This window comes from Pecten maximus, chromosome 13 (genome assembly GCF_902652985.1).
Source record: "Pecten maximus chromosome 13, xPecMax1.1, whole genome shotgun sequence".
NCBI classification, from domain to species: Eukaryota; Metazoa; Mollusca; class Bivalvia; order Pectinida; family Pectinidae; genus Pecten; species Pecten maximus.
The window spans coordinates 17,989,426-18,013,172 of NC_047027.1; the positions used below are offsets into that span (position 1 = coordinate 17,989,426).

At 36.2% G+C, this 23,747-nt stretch overlaps 1 protein-coding gene across 1 annotated transcript in view; it reads right to left on the minus strand.

Annotated features, from left to right (window-relative positions):
* LOC117340881 (fibrocystin-L-like) overlaps nt 1-23,747 on the minus strand; it is a 94,989-nt gene that overhangs the window by 70,974 nt on the left and 268 nt on the right. The window contains exons 2-14 of the mRNA XM_033902659.1: nt 23,036-23,121; nt 21,160-21,319; nt 20,649-20,769; nt 19,223-19,366; nt 18,783-18,946; nt 17,624-17,845; nt 11,789-11,901; nt 10,446-10,594; nt 9,122-9,297; nt 6,020-6,143; nt 5,605-5,753; nt 1,978-2,097; nt 852-957 (exon numbers count right to left, since the gene is read on the minus strand). Of these exons, the coding sequence (XP_033758550.1) occupies nt 852-957; nt 1,978-2,097; nt 5,605-5,753; nt 6,020-6,143; nt 9,122-9,297; nt 10,446-10,594; nt 11,789-11,901; nt 17,624-17,845; nt 18,783-18,946; nt 19,223-19,366; nt 20,649-20,769; nt 21,160-21,319; nt 23,036-23,121 (1,834 nt within the window). The remainder of the gene's footprint in view (nt 1-851; nt 958-1,977; nt 2,098-5,604; nt 5,754-6,019; nt 6,144-9,121; nt 9,298-10,445; nt 10,595-11,788; nt 11,902-17,623; nt 17,846-18,782; nt 18,947-19,222; nt 19,367-20,648; nt 20,770-21,159; nt 21,320-23,035; nt 23,122-23,747) is intronic.

A 23,747-nucleotide genomic window follows, 5' to 3' on the forward strand; every position in this document is an offset into this window, starting at 1 on the left:
GTTAAAACCATGGTACATAACATAACTTGTATTTGGACTGATCTGACCAAAGACAGGAGTATATAGCTATCTTACCTGGTAATGGACTGATCTGACCAAAGACAGGAGTATATAGCTATCTTACCTGGTAATGGACTGATCTGACCAAAGACAGGAGTATATAGCTATCTTACCTTGTAATGGACTGATCTGATCAAAGACAGGAGTATATAGCTATTTTACCTTGTAATGGACTGATCTGACCAGAGTATATAGCTATCTTACCTTGTAATGGACTGATCTGACCAGAGTATATAGCTATCTTACCTTGTAATGGACTGATCTGACCAAAGACAGGAGTATATACACGTAGCTATCTTACCTTGTAATGGACTGATCTGACCAGAGTATATAGCTATCTTACCTTGTAATGGACTGATCTGACCAAAGACAGGAGTATATAGCTATCTTACCTTGTAATGGACTGATCTGATCAAAGACAGGAGTATATAGCTATTTTACCTTGTAATGGACTGATCTGACCAGAGTATATAGCTATCTTACCTTGTAATGGACTGATCTGACCAGAGTACATAGCTATCTTACCTTGTAATGGACTGATCTGACCAGAGTATATAGCTATCTTACCTTGTAATGGACTGATCTGATCAAAGACAGGAGTATATAGCTATCTTACCTTGTAATGGACTGATCTGACCAGAGTATATAGCTATCTCACCTTGTAATGGACTGATCTGATCAGAGTATATAGCTATCTTACCTTGTAATGGACTGATCTGACCAAAGACAGGAGTATATAGCTATCTTACCTTGTAATGGACTGATCTGACCAGAGTATATAGCTATCTTACCTTGTAATGGACTGATCTCAGTAACAACCGGGGTGGCTGATTCAGAATAGGTGAAAGAGCAATCCTGATCACAGGCTGTTGGGATATTGTTGATAAAACCTTTCACCTGAAAAAAACAGTCAGGATAAAATCCCTACACTTTTCCTTAATTTTTGATAAAAAGCTAATTAAATAAAATGATTAGGCTACTAGGCTAGTAATTACATTCCACCACCTGATGTGAAATAATTTGCTAAGATAAGGACCGATGTAAATACAGAGATATAAGGACGTATGAAAAGACAGAAAGATGGAAAGACAAAGATTTAAAGACAGATGAAAAGACAAAAAGATTAAGGACAGATGGAAAGACAGAAAGATTAAGGACAGATGGAAAGACAAATATTTAAAGACAGATGGAAAGACAGAAAGATGGAAAGACAGAAAGATGGAAAGACAGATGGAAATACAGAAAGATATATGGATGTATGGAAAGATACAAAGATGTAAGGACAGATGGAAAGACAGAAAGATGTAAAGGACAGATGGAAAGACAAATATTTAAAGAAAGATAGAAAGACAGAAAGATGTACAAACAGATGGAAAGACAGAAAGATGTACAAACAGATGGAAAGACAGAAAGATGTAAAGGACAGATGGAAAGACAAATATTTAAAGACAGATGGAAAGACAGAAAGATGTAAAGGACAGATGGAAAGACAGAAAGATGTAAGGACAGATGGAAAGACAAATATTTAAAGACAGATGGAAAGACAGAAAGATGTACAAACAGATGGAAAGACAGAAAGATGTACAAACAGATGGAAAGACAAAGATTTATAGACAGATGGAAAGACAAAGATTTATAGACAGGTGGAAAGACAGAAAGATGTAAGGACAGCTGGAAAGACAAAGATTTAAAGACAGATGGAAAGACAGAAAGATTTATAGACAGATGGAAAGACAGAAAGATTTAAAGACAGATGGAAAGACAAAGATATGTTAAGACAGAAAGACAGAAAGAAATATGGACAGATGGAAAGACAGAAAGAAGTAAGGAAACTCAAAAATATATCCTAAGAGCAGAATCTTTTTTTTAACAAATTTTAATGTTTTCTTTAAGAATACACCCTCTGTTGTTACGTACCTGTATTCCACTATGTGCTGTTCTTGTCAGATCACGTCCAATCTCCTGACTAGTGGATCCATTCACAATGGTCTCAAGAGTAATGCTGACACCATTCCCAGCTAAATTGTTGGCCTCCAGCTTTTGGTATCAACAATACTTTGATTACAATTGTTGCAGAATGATAAATCTCTGTATCATTTGGATATTGGCTGCCTTCATGTAATCATTATTTAGTATCATCATATTATTGTTCATTAACAACTTATCATCCATTCCTCAGATATATAAATATGTAGTACTGTACCTGACTGGTCTTTTGTTTGTCATGCATGTTGTAGCTCAAGATAACAGAAATTCTTAAAATAGGCATCGTCAGAGCTACGACTGGGTTCTATTGTCATTGGGTACTGGTGTGTTGTCAGTGGGTACTGGTGTGTTGTCTGGGTACTGGTGTGTTGTCTGGGTACTGGTGTGTTGTCAGTGGGAACTTGTGTGTTGTCAGTGGTAACTTGTGTGTTGTCAGTGGGAACTGTTGTGTTGTCAGTTGGTCACTGGTGTGTTGTCAGTGGGTACTGGTGTGTTGTCAGTGGTAACTTGTGTGTTGTCAGTGGGAACTGTTGTGTTGTCAATGGGTACTGGTGTGTTGTCAGTGGGTACTGGTGTGTTGTCAGTGTGTACTGGTGTGTTGTCAGTGATTACTGGTGTGTTGTCAGTGGGAACTTGTGTGTTGTCAGTGGTAACTTGTGTGTTGTCAGTGGGAACTGTTGTGTTGTCAGTTGGTCACTGGTGTGTTGTCAGTGGGTACTGGTGTGTTGTCAGTGGTAACTTGTGTGTTGTCAGTGGGAACTGTTGTGTTGTCAATGGGTACTGGTGTGTTGTCAGTGGGAACAGTTGTGTTGTCTTGGTACTGGTGTGTTGTCAGTGGGAACAGTTGTGTTGTCTTGGTACTGGTGTGTTGTCAGTGGTAACTTGTGTGTTGTCATTGGGTACTGGTGTGTTGTCAGTGGGTACTGGTGTGTTGTCAGTGGGTACTGGTGTGTTGTCAGTGTGTACTGGTGTGTTGTCAGTGATTACTGGTGTGTTGTCAATGGGTACTGGTGTGTTGTCAGTTGGTCACTGGTGTGTTAATTGTCAGTGTGTACTGGTGTGTTGTCAATGGGTACTGGTGTGTTGTCAGTGGGTACTGGTGTGTTGTCAATGGGTACTGGTGTGTTGTCAGTGTGTACTGGTGTGTTGTCAGTGATTACTGGTGTGTTGTCAATGGGTACTGGTGTGTTGTCAGTGTGTACTGGTGTGTTGTCAGTGATTACTGGTGTGTTGTCAATGGGTACTGGTGTGTTGTCAGTGGGTACTGGTGTGTTGTCTGGGTACTGGTGTGTTGTCAGTGGGTACTGGTGTGTTGTCTGTGGGTACTGGTGTGTTGTCAGTGGGTACTGGTGTGTTGTCAGTGGGTACTGGTGTGTTGTCAGTGGGTACTGGTGTGTTGTCAGTGGGAACTGGTGTGTTGTCAGTAGGTACTGGTGTGTTGTCTGTGGGTTTTCGTGTGTTGTCAGTGGTAACTTGTGTGTTGTCAGTGGTTACAGGTGTGTTGTCAGTGATTACTGGTGTGTTGTCAGTGGGTACAGGTATGTTGTCTGGGTACTGGTGTGTTGTCATTGGGTGTTGTTGTGTTGTCAGTGGGAACTTGTGTGTTGTCAGTAGGTACTGGTGTGTTGTCTGTGGGTTTTGGTGTGTTGTCAGTGGTAACTGGTGTGTTGTCTGGGTACTGGTGTGTTGTCTGTGGGTTTTGGTGTGTTGTCAGTGGGTACTGGTGTGTTGTCAGTGGGTACTGGTGTGTTGTCAATGGGTACTGGTGTGTTGTCAATGGTTACTGGTGTGTTGTCAGTGGGTACTGGTGTGTTGTCAGTGGAAACTGTTGTTGTCAGTGGGAACTGGTGTGTTGTCAGTTGGTCACTGGTGTGTTGTCAGTGGGAACTGTTGTGTTGTCAATGGGTACTGGTGTGTTGTCAGTGGGAACTGTTGTGTTGTCAATGGGTACTGGTGTGTTGTCAGTGGGAACAGTTGTGTTGTCTTGCTACTGGTGTGTTGTCGGTGGGAACAGTTGTGTTGTCTTGGTACTGGTGTGTTGTCAGTGGTAACTTGTGTGTTGTCAGTAGGTACTGGTGTGTTGTCTGTGGGTTTTCGTGTGTTGTCAGTGGTAACTTGTGTGTTGTCAGTGGTTACAGGTGTGTTGTCAGTGATTACTGGTGTGTTGTCAGTGGGTACAGGTATGTTGTCTGGGTACTGGTGTGTTGTCATTGGGTACTGGTGTGTAGTCAATGGGTGTTGTTGTCAGTGGGAACTTGTGTGTTGTCAGTAGGTACTGGTGTGTTGTCTGTGGGTTTTGGTGTGTTGTCAGTGGTAACTGGTGTGTTGTCTGGGTACTGGTGTGTTGTCAGTGGGTACTGGTGTGTTGTCAGTGGGTACTGGTGTGTTGTCGGTGTGTACTGGTGTGTTGTCAGTGTGTACTGGTGTGTTGCCAGTAGGTACTGGTGTGTTGTCAGTGGGTACTGGTGTGTTGTCTGGGTACTGGTGTGTTGTCAGTGGGTACTGGTGTGTTGTCAGTGGGTACTGGTGTGTTAATTGTCAGTGGTTACTTGTGTGTTGTCAGTGGGTACTGGTGTGTTGTCAGTGGGTACTGGTGTGTTGTCAGTGGTTACTTGTGTGTTGTCAGTGGGTACTGGTGTATTGTCAGTGTGTACTGGTGTATTGTCAGTGGGAACTTGTGTGTTGTCGGTGTGTACTTGTGTGTTGTCGGTGTGTACTGGTGTGTTGTCAGTGGGTACTGATGTATTGTCAGTGGATACTGGTGTGTTGTCAGTGGGTACTGGTGTGTTAATTGTCAGTGGTTACTTGTGTGTTGTCAGTGGGTACTGGTGTGTTGTCAGTGGTAACTTGTGTGTTGTCAGTGGTTACAGGTGTGTTGTCAGTGATTACTGGTGTGTTGTCAGTGGGTACAGGTATGTTGTCTGGGTACTGGTGTGTTGTCTGTGGGTTTTGGTGTGTTGTCTGGGTACTGGTGTGTTGTCAATGGGTACTGGTGTGTTGTCAGTGGGTACTGGTGTGTTGTCAGTGGGTACTGGTGTGTTGTCAGTGGTTACTTGTGTGTTGTCAGTGGGTACTGGTGTGTTGTCAGTGGGTACTGGTGTGTTGTCAGTGGTTACTTGTGTGTTGTCAATGGTTACTGGTGTGTTGTCAGTGATTACTGGTGTGTTGTCAATGGGTACTGGTGTGTTGTCAGTGGGTACTGGTGTTGTCAGTGGTTACTGGTGTGTTGTCAGTGGGTACTGGTGTGTTGTCAGTGGTTACTGGTGTGTTGTCAGTGGATACTGGTGTGTTGTCAGTGGGTGCTAGTTAAGAAATCAAATTGTCATGCGTTACCATCTATACAATATATAATCTAGTTAACAAATCAAATTGTTGTACATTACCATCTATAATACAATATGTAATCTAGTTAACAAATCAAATTGTTGTACATTACCATCTATAATACAATATATAATCTAGTTAACAAATCAAATTGTTGTACATTACCATCTATAATACAATATGTAATCTTAGTTAATAAGTCAAACTCTTATGTAAATAGAATGCATTACTTACAGTCATCTCGGGCTGGTTACCCATACGATTGGTCCATGTAATATCCCATTGGAAGTCAGAGCAGTTGCCAGTGTGATCCACACTCACAAATTCACCTTTATTTTGAAAATCTTGTTGGATTTGATCTGCAGATGCATCGGCCATTACAGCTGTCAAACAATAACAGTAAAGTCAGCCAGTGTGACCTCTGAACTCTTGATGAAAACTGACAATCTGACCAATCTAACCATGAGCTGCCAGTGGCACTCCAGTCCTTCAGCCTAGCTCAGTTCAATCTGATGTTTTTAAGTATTAGTAGCTTATTTATGTTAAAATTCAAAATGGCTGCCTGTCGGCCATCTTTTTTAAGATCAGTGTCAAAATAAAATAGTTTCAAAGGTAAGATGTTTTTTATTAAGTATAGATAATTACTCACTTATACTCTTTCCCATGAATCCGAGCGTGACTGATCCAGTTACAGGTGGGTTAGCGGATGTAGTTGTTGTGCATTCTACCAAACCATTTGGTCCTACTTGGAAGTCTCCATCTGCATTTGCTTGCTATGAAACCAAATAAAATAAAAGATCATCACAGTAAATCAAAATAAATACAACTAGAACAAGAGGCCTAGAAGGCCTGCATTGCTCACTTGGATATTTCAGTAACTATGGCAAAATATTCTGATATAAGTTTAATTTCCTTCTATTTTCCTACATTGGAACTGACTCTCTCAACAATGGTTCAAACTACAGGTTGACTTAATCCTGCCAATTTTCAAAAAGAGAAAGTTTTTTAAGATTGGTTTTTTTCCTGCTATCTTTCCCCTATTTGGCCCTTTTCTCCTGCCCAAATGGTGTCATATCCTTCATTTATGCAACATACAACACTGCCAAATAATTCTCCAGACCAAATTTCATCAAAATCCATTTAATTTTCAGGACTAAGGGCATTTTAAAAGATTAACCCTTTGGGCCAGATGATATTATTATAAAGGGCCATACAATAACTCCAGTTCACATATTCACAAGGTCCAATAATATTATACAAAGGGCAATAACTCTGTAAGTGACTGTCAATTAATTTCAACATTCAAACTTGTCCAAGATCTTGCCGATATATGCCTGCATACAAGGCGTCCTCAGACTAAGTTGAGATTTACTTGAATTGTCATGTTTACAAGGTCCAATAATGGTATTATTACAAAGGGCAATAACTCTGTTAGTAACTGTTGAATAATTTCGATCTTCTAACTTGTCCGTGATGTTAATGATATATGACTGCACACACCTACAAAGTTTCATCAACCTTGTTTGATATTTACTTGAATTTTCATGTTTACAAGGTCCTATAATAATATCATTACAAAGGGCAATAACTCTGTAGGTTACTGTTGAATAATTTGGATTTTCGAACTCGTCTGAGATCTTGTCAATATATGGCTGCATGCAAAGTTTCATTAAATCTGATCGACATTTACTCAATTATCATGTTAACAAGGTAATTGGTGAAGGACCAACAGAAGGACTGACAGACGGAATGACATACCGCATGCCGGACGCCACGGTATGGCATTAGCTCATCTTGGTCCTTTGGTGGACAGGGGCTTAGCCGAAGACAGGGACTTATTGGTAGAAAAGGGTTTATTTGTAGACAGGGGCTTATTTGTACTTAAATACAGTGATAACTGCATTTCACAAATTTTATAATATAAACCTATGGCAACAAATAAGCCATCTCCTTCATCTAGGCAGAATTATTAACATGAAAATTAAAGTAAGCTATAATCAAATTAAGTGGTTTGCAAATTAGCCCCCAAATTTTCAATGCAATTATAGTAAGGGACGGGGCTTAGTTTGAGGATAACAAGCGCAATCAATGATTGCGAAAGCTCACCGGCGGCAGCAATCTCACTATGCATTCATTGTTTATGTATGTATAAGCATGTCATTTGGAAATTGCATGTCACATAATATCGCTCCTAGACCTCTAATGGATGTATAAACCAAATAAGAAGGGTGTGGACTTACAAGCTTTTCAAAACTAACTCCCAAAATCTTTCAAGTGAGTTTTTGTGTCAAAAAAAGTATGTCCACTAAATAGTAAAATGCCAATTTTTTTCTGCATGATTTGCCACAGCATCACTCCTGGATCTCTAATGAATGTATAAACCAATTAGAAGGGTGATAGGTGTATACTTTTGGACTTAATTACCCCCAAAACTTTAAAGTGAGTTTTGGTGCAAAAAAAAATCTAAGTCCACAATATGGTAAAATGCGAAAAAATCACAATTTTCTTCTGCATGATTTTGCTATAACATCACTCCTAGACCTCTAATGAATGTATAAACCAATTTAGAAGGGAATGAGGTGTATACTTTTGGACTTACAAGCTTTCCAAAAACTGACCTTAAAAACTTTAAAGTGGGTTTTGGTGCCAAAAAATTTAAGTCCACAAAATGATAAAATGCGAAAAAAACAACAATTTTTTTTTCTGCATGATTTTGCCATAACATCACTCCTAGACCTCTAATGAATGTATAAACCAATTAAGAAGGGAATGAGGTGTATACTTTTGGACTTACAAGCTTTCCAAAAACTTACTCCAAAAACCGACGCCGGGGTGACAGCATTAGCTCTCAGTTACTCATAATTGGTGAGCTAAAAACAATATCTCCAGTTGCAAAAGACTCAAACAGGGCAGTTTTCATAATTAAAATAACTGCAGTGGCCAAAATGTACAAATAATTGCAGTGGCCAAAATGTACAAATAACTGCAGTGGCCAAAATGTACAAATAACTGCAGTGGCCAAAATGTACAAATAACTGCAGTGGCCAAAATGTACAAATAAATGCAGTGGCCAAAATGTACAAATAACTGCAGTGGCCAAAATGTACAAATAAATGCAGTGGCCAAAATATACAAATAAATGCAGTGGCCAAAATGTACAAATAAATGCAGTGGCCAGAATGTACAAATAAATGCAGTGGCCAAAATGTACAAATAAATGCAGTGGCCAAAATGTACAAATAACTGCAGTGGCCAACATGTACAAATAAATGCAGTGGCCAAAATGTACAAATAAATGCAGTGGCCAAAATGTACAAATAACTGCAGTGGCCAAAATGTACAAATAACTGCAGTGGCCAAAATGTACAAATAAATGCAGTGGCCAAAATGTACAAATAAATGCAGTGGCCAAAATGTACAAATAAATGCAGTGGTCAAAATGTACAAATAAATGCAGTGGCCAAAATGTACAAATAAATGCAGTGGCCAAAATGTACAAATAAATGCAGTGGCCAAAATGTAATAATAAATGCAGTGGCCAAAATGTACAAATAAATGCAGTGGCCAAAATGTACAAATAACTGCAGTGGCCAAAATGTACAAATAAATGCAGTGGCCAAAATGTACAAATAAATGCAGTGGCCAAAATGTACAAGTCCTACAATGTTAAAGTTTAAGCAAAATTATACCGTAACTTTACACATTTCTACGGCACATACAGCTTTGATGTTCAATGTTATATCATATTTACCGAACCATAAGGCTTGATTTGAGGTATGGCATATCCACATTCCTGTGGTACGATTGTTATCAGAAAGGCGTCACTACCATCCTGATCAACTTCCTTTACCACACTAACATCTCCGACAAGTTGTCCCTCTCCTGACCCAAGTCTTGGTTGCGGCCGTATCTGGTTCATCACATTTTCTGACATAAATAAACATTTTTCAATTTCAATGAAAATAATCTGGCTGCAGAATAAATTCTAATAACAATTTTTTTTGTAACATGATTTAATACAACGTACAACCTCGTATTGATTAACTGTCTACAAAGTATTAGTTTGCAGTCAATTTCACAATGACAAAGTCTACCAAGAGTCATTCCAATTCTGATATTCAGACAAGATTTCATCACTGAAATAACTAATGTTAAATTAACTGTAAAAAGTGTTTCAAAATTAGTCAAATCAAAATGCTGCTCAGAAAAACACAACTGAATACTCCACAGTTCCACAGGAAGAAGTGAAAACTGAGGAAGTCTCGTGACAATTTAACATACGTCTACTGTTACAGAGGTATAAGCAAAGGGCACTAACTCTTTTTTGAAATGTAGTATAAAAATGCTACCCTAAAAAATATCATGATTAAAACACCAAAGAAATCAACGAAATCTATAACAACAAAAATTTCTGACTTAATGTAAGTACATTACAAACAATTAAAAGAATTAATACTTTGATATTGTAGGGTGCATCAGCATACTTCTTAAAGATGCTTCATTACTTTAACCAGCTATAATAATTGTGTGAATGGTTACAGGGTCAAACAAGTAACCCCAGGTGAAGATTGAAGGTGAATAGTATGAGCTCCCTACCATTGTGTGTATGTGTATCTGGGGAAGCTGAAAAACAGGCTGGTCTGTGCTGTTATGGTAGTGGCCTTGGGCAAGACACATTAAATTAACTGTAATTGATCTGGATGGCATGTGACCAGCCTCTTGTATGTTTTTCAGTGAAGCAGTCACCAACTATTACTATGAGACCCAGTCTCAAAATGTCCCAATGGTTGATCAAGGGACATTAAACCCACCAAACATAATGATTATTGGCTTGGTAACTGAAACTCCCCTCGACTAAATAAACCTAGCCTGCTGATACATTAATGTTTACATGTTTATCTAGACATGGCTGTTGTTTGATTGGAAACATTGTTTTTGCTTTGACCCGGACTTCTGTAAATTGTTCAGTGAGGTAGCCACCAGCTACGACAAAAAGACCACAAATCAAAATGACAAGGGCTGTTCACAGGCTAATAACTTAAACAAACAATGGAAATTAAAAAACATTTAAATACCTGGTCCGTTATTAAAGAAGTCTGTGTTTTCGGTTACCATAAAAGCATCTATCCAGCGGTCTCCCTGGTAACCATGAAATTCTACACTGACCACATGTGTACATTCTGTAGATACCAAATCACTCAAAGTCACACAGGTGTAGTTCCAGCTACAAAATACAAGAGTGTACATGAACAGTTGTAAATGATCACTGACACAAGTCAAGTAAACTTTCTAATTATAAAATGTAAGATCAAGAAGAAATAATGGCACAATTCTGTTCGTTAATGCGTATGTGATTCACCAAAACATAGCATCATCATAATTATCTTTTTCCATTTGCCACATTTTTTTACTGAGCTTGTTTTTACTGACAATTTTACTTTTTAAACATTTAAATTAAATTAAATTAAATTCAAAGAGTTATATATAAACATATATCAGGCTTTACAAAAAGTGTACATTATCTATCAAACATCTGTCAATTGAGAATCAACAATTAAAATCTAAAATAAAATTTGAACATTCAACAATTAAAATTTGAAATAAAATCTGATATTCAATGAACAGTCTTAATTTAATGTATGAAAACTCCAGGATAGTTAAAATCTTAATATAAAGAAACTGTTACTAGTTCAAATCATTGTCACTTGATCACAAGAGGCCCAATGGGTTCGCATCGCTCATCTGTTGAGTATTTTTTTATGTCGACTTTGTTGGGAGATTTAATTGATGTGAATTTCAAGGATGGTAAATGTCATAGATGAGGAAGCTGACTTATTACCTTATCTATGTATTCAGTAATTGATGAATGTCAAATATTGTAACCCTGTGGATTTAGCACATTTGTCCCCTGTGACCTTAAATGTACATCAAATCAAAGTCATTTATTTTAACAAAATTGAGATTGACATTTATCACACCATGCTTTTAGCAATTTAAATCAATACCACAGGAATATTTCATAATTTGTTTTTAAGGATTTTAACACATTTTTATCCCTTCTGATGTAAGGGATTGATTTGGACATCCTTTCAAGCAATATCACAGTACTTTTAAGAATGACTCAATAACACAATCCTGAGCTCTTGGCTATGGAGAAGAGGTTGTATCAAAAGTTTAGTACAAGATTTCTATGACCTTAAAAGAAGATCAAGGTCATTTTTGTGGAAGAAACTTCAAGTTGGAAATCTGTCTTTTTAAAAAGTATTTAAGTTCTGGTGAAATATCATGACTCTTGGAAGTTATTCAATGTGTTAAAAGTAAAATAAGAATATTTGTATTGAGTGAAAAGTCAACGTTTGATATCACACATGTATATATAGGCACAAAACTAAAACAAATCTAATCTAGTATGATTTACCTTTCAATGGTGGAGAGGTGGGTTGGTGTAAAGACAGTCCGATTTGAACCACTGCTTTCCAGGCACACAGATTTAAAATTGTCAGACATGTTCCCTTTGTAGGCAAAGCACATCTTGAAAACAAAACAAAGAGTACATTTTAATTGCATGTTTAGTCTGACTTTACACTGAAACCTAGCTGACTTAACCAGCACTGTATTGGACTAAGTCAATGTGTGTGATATGTCAGTGTATTGTCAACAATGACAGCAAATAGCATGTCGACATTCCAATAGATATGGTCAGTTGATACAGCATGTCATTAAAGTCAGTGTAGGCATTATGACTGCAGCGTGACACCATTCTGGTAGATATGGTCAGAAATAAAAGGATGTCATTAAAGTCAGTGGTCAGTAAAGTCAGTGGTCAGTAAAGTCAGTTGTCAGTAAAGTCAGTGGTCAGTAAAGTCAGTGGTCATTTATGTCAGTGGTCAGTAAAGTCAGTGGTCAGTAAAGTCAGTGTAGGCAATAACAGAGGAGCATGTCACCGTTCTGGTAGATATGGTCAGATGTTACAGGATGTCATTAAAGTCAGTTGTTGGAAAAAGCTAGGCGTCATTAAGCAATAAACTTTGAAATGTAGAAAGAATTTCTGGTTTGAACTTCATGTATGTCAATAAAGGTAATAACAATTAGTTCTTTTATGTTTCTTTATGATACACGTAGCAATAATTACAATCTCAAAGGGTTTTACAAGTTATTGTCTGTACATAGTTATTAGACGTTTAGCTACCAGCCTCATTAACAGATGAAAATACTCAATAACAGCTAAAATACACAGCTGAATTAATACTACTTAACAGACAGTAGACATATTCAGCTGAAACACTCATTAACAGTTAAAATAAACAGCTGAATTAATACTATACTTAACAGACAGTAGACATATTCAGCTGAAATACTCATTAACAGCTAAAATACACAGCTGAATTAATACTACTTAACAGACAGTAGACATATTCAGCTGAAACACTCATTAACAGCTAAAATACACAGCTGAATTAATACTACTTAACAGACAGTAGACATATTCAGCTGAAACACTCATTAACAGTTAAAATACACAGCTGAATTAATACTATACTTAACAGACAGTAGACATATTCAGCTGAAATACTCATTAACAGCTAAAATACACAGCTGAATTAATACTACTTAACAGACAGTAGACATATTCAGCTGAAACACTCATTAACAGCTAAAATACACAGCTGAATTAATACTATACTTAACAGACAGTAGACATATTCAGCTGAAATACTCATTAACAGCTAAAATACACAGCTGAATTAATACTACTTAACAGACAGTAGACATATTCAGCTGAAACACTCATTAACAGTTAAAATACACAGCTGAATTAATACTATACTTAACAGACAGTAGACATATTCAGCTGAAATACTCATTAACAGCTAAAATACACAGCTGAATTAATACTACTTAACAGACAGTAGACATATTCAGCTGAAACACTCATTAACAGTTAAAATACACAGCTGAATTAATACTATACTTAACAGACAGTAGACATATTCAGCTGAAACACTCATTAACAGCTAAAATACACAGCTGAATTAATACTACTTAACAGACAGTAGACATATTCAGCTGAAACACTCATTAACAGTTAAAATACACAGCTGAATTAATACTATACTTAACAGACAGTAGACATATTCAGCTGAAACACTCATTAACAGTTAAAATACACAGCTGAATTAATACTACTTAACAGACAGTAGACATATTCAGCTGAAACACTCATTAACAGCTAAAATACACAGCTGAATTAATACTACTTAACAGACAGTAGACATATTCAGCTGAAACACTCATTAACAGCTAAAATACACAGCTGAATTAATACTACTTAACAGACAGTAGACATATTCAGCTGAAATACTCATTAACAGCTAAAATACACAGCTGAATTAATACTACTTAACAGTAGACATATTCAGCTGAAATACTGATTAACAGCTAAAATACACAGCTGAATTAATACTACTTAACAGACAGTAGACATATTCAGCTGAAATACTCATTAACAGCTAAAATACACAGCTGAATTAATACTACTTAACAGACAGTAGACATATTCAGCTGAAATACTCATTAACAGCTAAAATACACAGCTGAATTAATACTATACTTAACAGACAGTAGACATATTCAGCTGAAACACTCATTAACAGCTAAAATACACAGCTGAATTAATACTACTTAACAGACAGTAGACATATTCAGCTGAAACACTCATTAACAGCTAAAATACACAGCTGAATTAATACTACTTAACAGACAGTAGACATATTCAGCTGAAATACTCATTAACAGTTAAAATACACAGCTGAATTAATACTACTTAACAGACAGTAGACATATTCAGCTGAAACACTCATTAACAGTTAAAATACACAGCTGAATTAATACTACTTAACAGACAGTAGACATATTCAGCTGAAATACTCATTAACAGTTAAAATACACAGCTGAATTAATACTACTTAACAGACAGTAGACATATTCAGCTGAAATACTGATTAACAGCTAAAATACACAGCTGAATTAATACTACTTAACAGACAGTAGACATATTCAGCTGAAATACTCATTAACAGCTAAAATACACAGCTGAATTAATACTACTTAACAGACAGTAGACATATTCAGCTGAAACACTCATTAACAGTTAAAATAAACAGCTGAATTAATACTATACTTAACAGACAGTAGACATATTCAGCTGAAATACTCATTAACAGCTAAAATACACAGCTGAATTAATACTACTTAACAGACAGTAGACATATTCAGCTGAAACACTCATTAACAGCTAAAATACACAGCTGAATTAATACTACTTAACAGACAGTAGACATATTCAGCTGAAACACTCATTAACAGTTAAAATACACAGCTGAATTAATACTATACTTAACAGACAGTAGACATATTCAGCTGAAATACTCATTAACAGCTAAAATACACAGCTGAATTAATACTACTTAACAGACAGTAGACATATTCAGCTGAAACACTCATTAACAGCTAAAATACACAGCTGAATTAATACTATACTTAACAGACAGTAGACATATTCAGCTGAAATACTCATTAACAGCTAAAATACACAGCTGAATTAATACTACTTAACAGACAGTAGACATATTCAGCTGAAACACTCATTAACAGTTAAAATACACAGCTGAATTAATACTATACTTAACAGACAGTAGACATATTCAGCTGAAATACTCATTAACAGCTAAAATACACAGCTGAATTAATACTACTTAACAGACAGTAGACATATTCAGCTGAAACACTCATTAACAGTTAAAATACACAGCTGAATTAATACTATACTTAACAGACAGTAGACATATTCAGCTGAAATACTCATTAACAGCTAAAATACACAGCTGAATTAATACTACTTAACAGACAGTAGACATATTCAGCTGAAACACTCATTAACAGTTAAAATACACAGCTGAATTAATACTATACTTAACAGACAGTAGACATATTCAGCTGAAACACTCATTAACAGTTAAAATACACAGCTGAATTAATACTACTTAACAGACAGTAGACATATTCAGCTGAAACACTCATTAACAGCTAAAATACACAGCTGAATTAATACTACTTAACAGACAGTAGACATATTCAGCTGAAACACTCATTAACAGCTAAAATACACAGCTGAATTAATACTACTTAACAGACAGTAGACATATTCAGCTGAAATACTCATTAACAGCTAAAATACACAGCTGAATTAATACTACTTAACAGTAGACATATTCAGCTGAAATACTGATTAACAGCTAAAATACACAGCTGAATTAATACTACTTAACAGACAGTAGACATATTCAGCTGAAATACTCATTAACAGCTAAAATACACAGCTGAATTAATACTACTTAACAGACAGTAGACATATTCAGCTGAAATACTCATTAACAGCTAAAATACACAGCTGAATTAATACTATACTTAACAGACAGTAGACATATTCAGCTGAAACACTCATTAACAGCTAAAATACACAGCTGAATTAATACTACTTAACAGACAGTAGACATATTCAGCTGAAACACTCATTAACAGCTAAAATACACAGCTGAATTAATACTACTTAACAGACAGTAGACATATTCAGCTGAAATACTCATTAACAGTTAAAATACACAGCTGAATTAATACTACTTAACAGACAGTAGACATATTCAGCTGAAACACTCATTAACAGTTAAAATACACAGCTGAATTAATACTACTTAACAGACAGTAGACATATTCAGCTGAAATACTCATTAACAGTTAAAATACACAGCTGAATTAATACTACTTAACAGACAGTAGACATATTCAGCTGAAATACTGATTAACAGCTAAAATACACAGCTGAATTAATACTACTTAACAGACAGTAGACATATTCAGCTGAAATACTCATTAACAGCTAAAATACACAGCTGAATTAATACTACTTAACAGACAGTAGACATATTCAGCTGAAATACTCATTAACAGCTAAAATACACAGCTGAATTAATACTATACTTAACAGACAGTAGACATATTCAGCTGAAACACTCATTAACAGCTAAAATACACAGCTGAATTAATACTACTTAACAGACAGTAGACATATTCAGCTGAAATACTCATTAACAGCTAAAATACACAGCTGAATTAATACTATACTTAACAGACAGTAGACATATTCAGCTGAAACACTCATTAACAGCTAAAATACACAGCTGAATTAATACTACTTAACAGACAGTAGACATATTCAGCTGAAATACTCATTAACAGCTAAAATACACAGCTGAATTAATACTATACTTAACAGACAGTAGACATATTCAGCTGAAACACTCATTAACAGCTAAAATACACAGCTGAATTAATACTACTTAACAGACAGTAGACATATTCAGCTGAAACACACATTAACAGCTAAAATACACAGCTGAATTAATACTACTTAACAGTAGACATATTCAGCTGAAATACTCATTAACAGCTAAAATACACAGCTGAATTAATACTACTTAACAGACAGTAGACATATTCAGCTGAAATACTCATTAACAGCTAAAATACACAGCTGAATTAATACTACTTAACAGTAGACATATTCAGCTGAAATACTCATTAACAGCTAAAATACACAGCTGAATTAATACTACTTAACAGACAGTAGACATATTCAGCTGAAATACTCATTAACAGCTAAAATACACAGCTGAATTAATACTACTTAACAGTAGACATATTCAGCTGAAATACTCATTAACAGCTAAAATACACAGCTGAATTAATACTACTTAACAGTAGACATATTCAGCTGAAATACTGATTAACAGTTAAAATACACAGCTGAATTAATACTACAGACAGTAGACATATTCAGCTGAAACACTCATTAACAGCTAAAATACACAGCTGAATTAATACTACTTAACAGTAGACATATTCAGCTGAAATACTCATTAACAGTTAAAATACACAGCTGAATTAATACTACAGACAGTAGACATATTCAGCTGAAACACTCATTAACAGCTAAAATACACAGCTGAATTAATACTACAGACAGTAGACATATTCAGCTGAAATACTCATTAACAGATATGTTGACAAAATCAGTAAATTATCTTGTTTAAGAATACTAAACAGTCCACAGCCTGTGATTGATTAGTGTGGTTGTATTATCAGCCCAGTGTCTACCACTACATCATAGCCTCAATGTGTGATACCTCATACTGACCTTTAGATCTGCAGAGAAAGCCTGCCTTGTTTGTCGTTTGAAGATGCAACTTGGGTTTTTCAGGGAGCTCCGACCACAGAAAGCATCTACTGTTGTGTCCAATGTATCGCCACACGTTAAGCCTTGTGCTGATTCAAAGTCTTCCAGGAGCCTTGCTGCTTCCTGCTGATTGAATTCCTTTGGACATATTGCACCTATGGCAGTTCTCAAAGCTGTCTGGATCTGCAAGAACAATAACAGAGCATTTTTTAGCGAGAGGACAATGGGACTTAATGGTCATCTGACTTTACAGACCTTAGTGCTATTGTAGTATACAAACTCATCAATATAGTGTACCTGATAGATGTGGTAGCCATCTTTCAGTTCTGATTAACCCAGAAAGCAACACCAGTTGGTCAGAATTACCATCTTACGATCAGTTTGAGCTGAATCTAATGGGTGAACCTTGTAAAGAATTTTAAAATTTGGTTTGAAAGATGGCAGCCATGGTGGCCATCTTTGATTTCAGACCTACCTAAAAAATAACAAAACTTGGTTAGGACCACCTCAGGATTATTTAAGGCAAGTTTGAGCTGAATCTCACTAGTGAAACTTGAGAAGAAGATTAAAATTAAAGTAATTAAGAAAAACTGTGTCAGCCAAGATGGAGGCTATGGAGGCAATACTGGATTTTGGACCAACCCTAAAAATAACACTTGATAGGGACTATCTTTGTATCATTTCAAAAAAGATTGAGCTGATCGAATCCAACATGTGAAAGCAACTAGAAATATGAAAAGTGAACATATGGTTGAAAAACAGACTGCAAACAACAAAGGCTATAGATAGGTCATCCTGACACTTCTGGAAAACCTTTTGACAGCTGTTACCTTGATTAATCTAATTTTGCCTCATCATGCCATAGCAAAATGGTCATTGAAATTATACATAATTTGACCTTGACCTTTGGGCCTTAAGACCTTGACCTTTGACCTTGATTTTCGTTTTTGTGTTGATTTTTTGTGAATTTATAACTTGCCAAATATAGCTGATCTCAGTTCTGGTTCAACTAGAGCCCTTTAATTACTTACCTGGTTATTATATTTTTGTCTCTGGAAAATAAAACATCTTTATTAGGAGGATCCACTCTACTAAGATATATATACTATAAATCTGGTACCTTATCTGCTGTTATTGGGGTAGGAATAGGTGGTGCGAGAATATTCTCCCCCAGTTGTAGGTTGAGGTTTCCAAGACCTGCGACTCCAGCTGTACCTTCACTGATCGAGGCTGTTAACTGACTTTTGTCAGTCGCAGTCTGAATGGAGGTTACAGGTATATTTCCTGAAATTCAACAAAATAATTCACAGTCAAACTCTGATAACTCAAACTGACAACTAAAACTCAGTTAACATCCACTGGTACCCACAAATTTGGTCAGAATTGTTCAAAATAATTTAATCTTGACCCCATAACCCAAACAGTATCATTGACACATGTGGATAAACTGAAATCCGCGGTATATATTTGCCCCAGACAATTCATCAGCTTTAAAACAAAAAAACTGCATATAAACACCCTCAAATTTTCTTATGTATACATGGATATTTAAAAACTTACCCATATCCAGGTCAAAAGTGATGTCAAACTTGGCATTCACAGTAGTTGATGTCCTTTCAGTTACAGAAATTTTACCCTCCATCAGTGGCATTTTGTTCAGTGTTGTCTGTATAACTGCGGCCGCTGCCGTTGAAACAATCCAATCTGGAAAGAGATTAATGACATTAATATGAGGCCCATGAGATTGAGATTTAAAAGGCCCAATGGGCCTGCAACATCCATCTTCTGGTAGTCACTTTGATTGTATATCTCTTAGAATTTTTCAATGCTTTAACAAATTTTGTCTCCTGTGACTTTAAATATCGCAGGAACCTACCAGTGAAATATCTAAATTCTGTAAGCATTTCTAATTGACCAGAGAAAGTTGAGTGACTGTTAGCCATCATCCCAGTAACCTAGCTAGTAGCTAAATTTCTCAATTCTACCCCATTTATATAGGCGATGAGGAGAAGTTGATTGAATGTTTTAATTAATTTGAACCCTAAGACTTTCAAGATAGGTTAAGGCAATTGACTTTAGTAAACTTTGTTCAGCTTTATATCCCAGGAACCTACCGGCCAAAGACTTGAGGCTTTTTGTTTTTGAAAAAATGTTGTTTGAAAGAAGTTGATGCAGGGCAGAAGACAAACAGAGAACAACAACCATATTGTGTCATATATTAAGGCCACTGGCCCTTTGGGCTAGGAAAGGTAAAAAATAATCTTATAAAAATCTAAAACAAAAATATCTGGAACAACTTCTCTTCGGGGATATGAAATTATGTGCAACACCACCATGTCAACATTCTGCAGAATATTGACAAATACTTATTTGTAATTTCTTTCCTAAAATTTCATGGTTTTTATTTTCCTGTTTTATATAAAAACCAAGAATGCTTTGAATACTCCAAACTATATTTCCAACTTATAAGATATCATTTTAGGACTCTGGGTAACAAACTATTTCATAAGTTAGAAACTATTTGGGTGATTGGGTGAGTGGTGCACACTAACCTTTCACGTAGGTGTTCGGGGTTTGATTCGCCTAGATGTTAAAAGGTATGGGAGTCACATGCCCAACCATGTGGGTCCCTATATAGACTGGCTACCAGACCCTAAGTTTTTTTTTGTTAAAGATTGCTACATGTCTATCACAATTGTTGTAAAATGAATTAGGTATACATTTTAGGATTCTGCTTTTCGATATTTTTCTTTGTTAATTTGTTAAATTCTTCTGCCACAGGTAGTCATTCTACACATTTCATGGCAAGTAGTGTGTTTGCTCTCCACAGTGAATTACATGTGATAATGTATTATTATCTTCAATAATACATGAATAAGATATATTATACATATTATTAAACAGATATACACCAAATATTGGTCACCCATGTGAAATACATTTGTTACCCAATTAAGTATTTTTAATCCTCGATTATCTCCCTTACCAGAGGAATAACCAAATAAGGTCAGTTTGAACTTGGCTGTCGGATCAATGTTTCCGAGATCCAAAGTTACAACAGTCGGACTGAAGGAACTCTGGCCAAATGAACTCTTTAATTTCAATTTCTGAAATGAAAAAAACAACAAAATAAAAAATGAACAAGGCCTTGAGTAATTTATTGTACTTGTACCATGGAAACATAAAAGTAAATTTCAATTCTAATAAAATTGTTGAGTAGAAGTGTTGGTAATTAACGTTTGAATAGTCGATAGAGCTAAAACCTGGTAAAGTATCCCTTGACCTGGTGATATGACCCTTGACCTGGTGATATGACCCTTGACCTGTTGATAAGACCCCAGACTGGGTGACAAAAGACATGGCAATATGACCTTGACCTCGTGATAAGACTCTTGAAATGGTAATATGACCCTTGACCTGTTGATATGACATTTACAAGTATATTATATTACACCAAAAATGTGCGCACATCGTGCACTATACCCTCCTAGACTTACCTGAATGTTGACCGTTTCTACTGAGCTGACATGTATTCTCTTTTTTTCCTGCTTCACTTCCGAGGTTGAGTCTGCTGTTGTTGTAGAGACATCTCTCGTTATCATTGCACCGCAGAATGATTCTTTACTTGAATGCCTGCATACCATTTCCATATAGATGCTGCAACATAAATAAGAGGCCAAATAGGACTGTTTTACTCTCTTGTTCTGAAATTCATGCCATGATGACACAAAGATATTATAGATTCTGGAAACTCAAATTTACACTCTTCATATTAATGCAGTAAATGTCTTACATTTCATATTCTAATTTGGAATTATGGTGTTCATGAACAAATGATCACCACTGTGATAAAATGTAATTCCCGCGGCCTCACCACTATGATAAAGTGTAATTCCCACGGCCTCACCACTATGATAAAGTGTAATTCCCACCAGACTCACCACTATGATAAAGTGTAATTCCTTCCAAACTCACCACTATGATAAAGTGTAATTCCCACCAGACTCACCACTATGATAAAGTGTAATTCCTACCAGACTCACCACTATGATAAAGTGTAATTCTCACCAACCTCACCACTATGATAAAGTGTAATTCCCACCAGACACACCACTATGATATAGTGTAATTCCCACCAGACTCACCACTATGATAAAGTGTAATTCCCACCAGACTCACCACTATGATAAAGTGTAATTCCCACACCGGCCTCACCACTATGATAAATTGTAATTCCTTCCAACCTCACCACTATGATAAAGTGTATTTCCAACCAGACACACCACTATGATAAAGTGTAATTCCAACCAGACTCACCACTATGATAAAGTGTAGTTCCCACCAGACTCACCACTATGATAAAGTGTAATTCCCACCAGCCTCACCACTATGATAAAGTGTAATTCCAACCCGACTCACCACTATGATAAAGTGTAATTCCCACCAGACTCACCACTATGATAAAGTGTAACTCCCACCAGACTCACCACTATGATAAAGTGTAATTCCCACCAGACTCACCACTATGATAAAGTGTAATTCCCACCAGACTCACCACTATGATAAAGTGTAATTCCTACCAGACTCACCACTATGATAAAGTGTAATTCCCACCAGACTCATCACTATGATAAAGTGTAATCCCTACCAGACTCACCACTATGATAAAGTGTAATTCCTACCAGACTCATCACTATGATAAAGTGTAATCCCTACCAGACTCATCACTATGATAAAGTGTAATTCCTACCAGACTCATCACTATGATAAAGTGTAATCCCTACCAGACTCATCACTATGATAAAGTGTAATTCCCACCAGACACACCACTATGATAAAGTGTAATTCCCACCAGACTCACCACTATGATAAAGTGTAATTCCTACCAGCCTCACCACTATGATAAAGTGTAATTCCTACCAGCCTCACCACTATGATAAAGTGTAATTCCCACCAGACTCACCACTATGATAAAGTGTAATTCCTACCAGCCTCACCACTATGATAAAGTGTAATTCCTACCAGCCTCAACACTATGATAAAGTGTAATTCCTACCAGCCTCACCACTATGATAAAGTGTAATTCCCACCACTCACCACTATGATAAAGTGTAATTCCTACCAGCCTCACCACTATGATAAAGTGTAATTCCCACCAGACTCACCACTATGATAAAGTGTAATTCCTACCAGCCTCACCACTATGATAAAGTGTAATTCCCACCAGACTCACCACTATGATAAAGTGTAATTCCCTAAAGCAAGTTATACTTTAAGCAGTGGGAATTACAGGTTATGATAGTGATGACGCTGGTGGGAATTACACTTTATCATAGTGGTGAGTCTTGTATACGACAATGTAATGTTACTCACAGTTGGCCCTTGGTGAAACTTAGGTCTTCGGATACTTTATGGTGGTAACTGTTACAGGTGTACAGACATCTGACTACATATGCACTCTAGGAAAGGTAAAAAACATGTTACAAGAATAAACATCACAAAGACAAAGACATGTATAACTGCTAATGTCAAGGTCATACATGTAGTTAATCGCAATGACAAAGTTATATATAACTGATGTCAAGGTCATACATTTAGTTACTTGGTACTTGCAATGACAATGTCAGATATAACTCTAAATGTCAAGGTCAAATAGAAATAGCAATATCAAGGTCAAAAATAAATTGCAATGTTAAGGTCAGATACAAATATTAAAGGTCAAGGTCAGATAAAAATATTAAATTAAATGTTCAAGGTCGTATAGACAAACATGTAGTGTAATTGGATAATAATCATCAGTGCAAATTTTTTATACTGTTGACTTTTTAAATGATGAAATTGGGTTATCTTTTATTTTTTATTTTCATTATCCGTTGAACAGTAGGAAATCTAATAATGCCTCTATTGAGGATCAAACTGGCGTCCCTTGGCTTACCAGTTGGCCACAATATCAATCAAGCTAACGAGAATTTCCCGACCATGAAGGCAACAGTATCACTACATATATGTACATATAAACCCTACAAAAATGATTGGGATGATATATTTCACACAAAAACATATCAAAATTTTATCAACAAGTCCA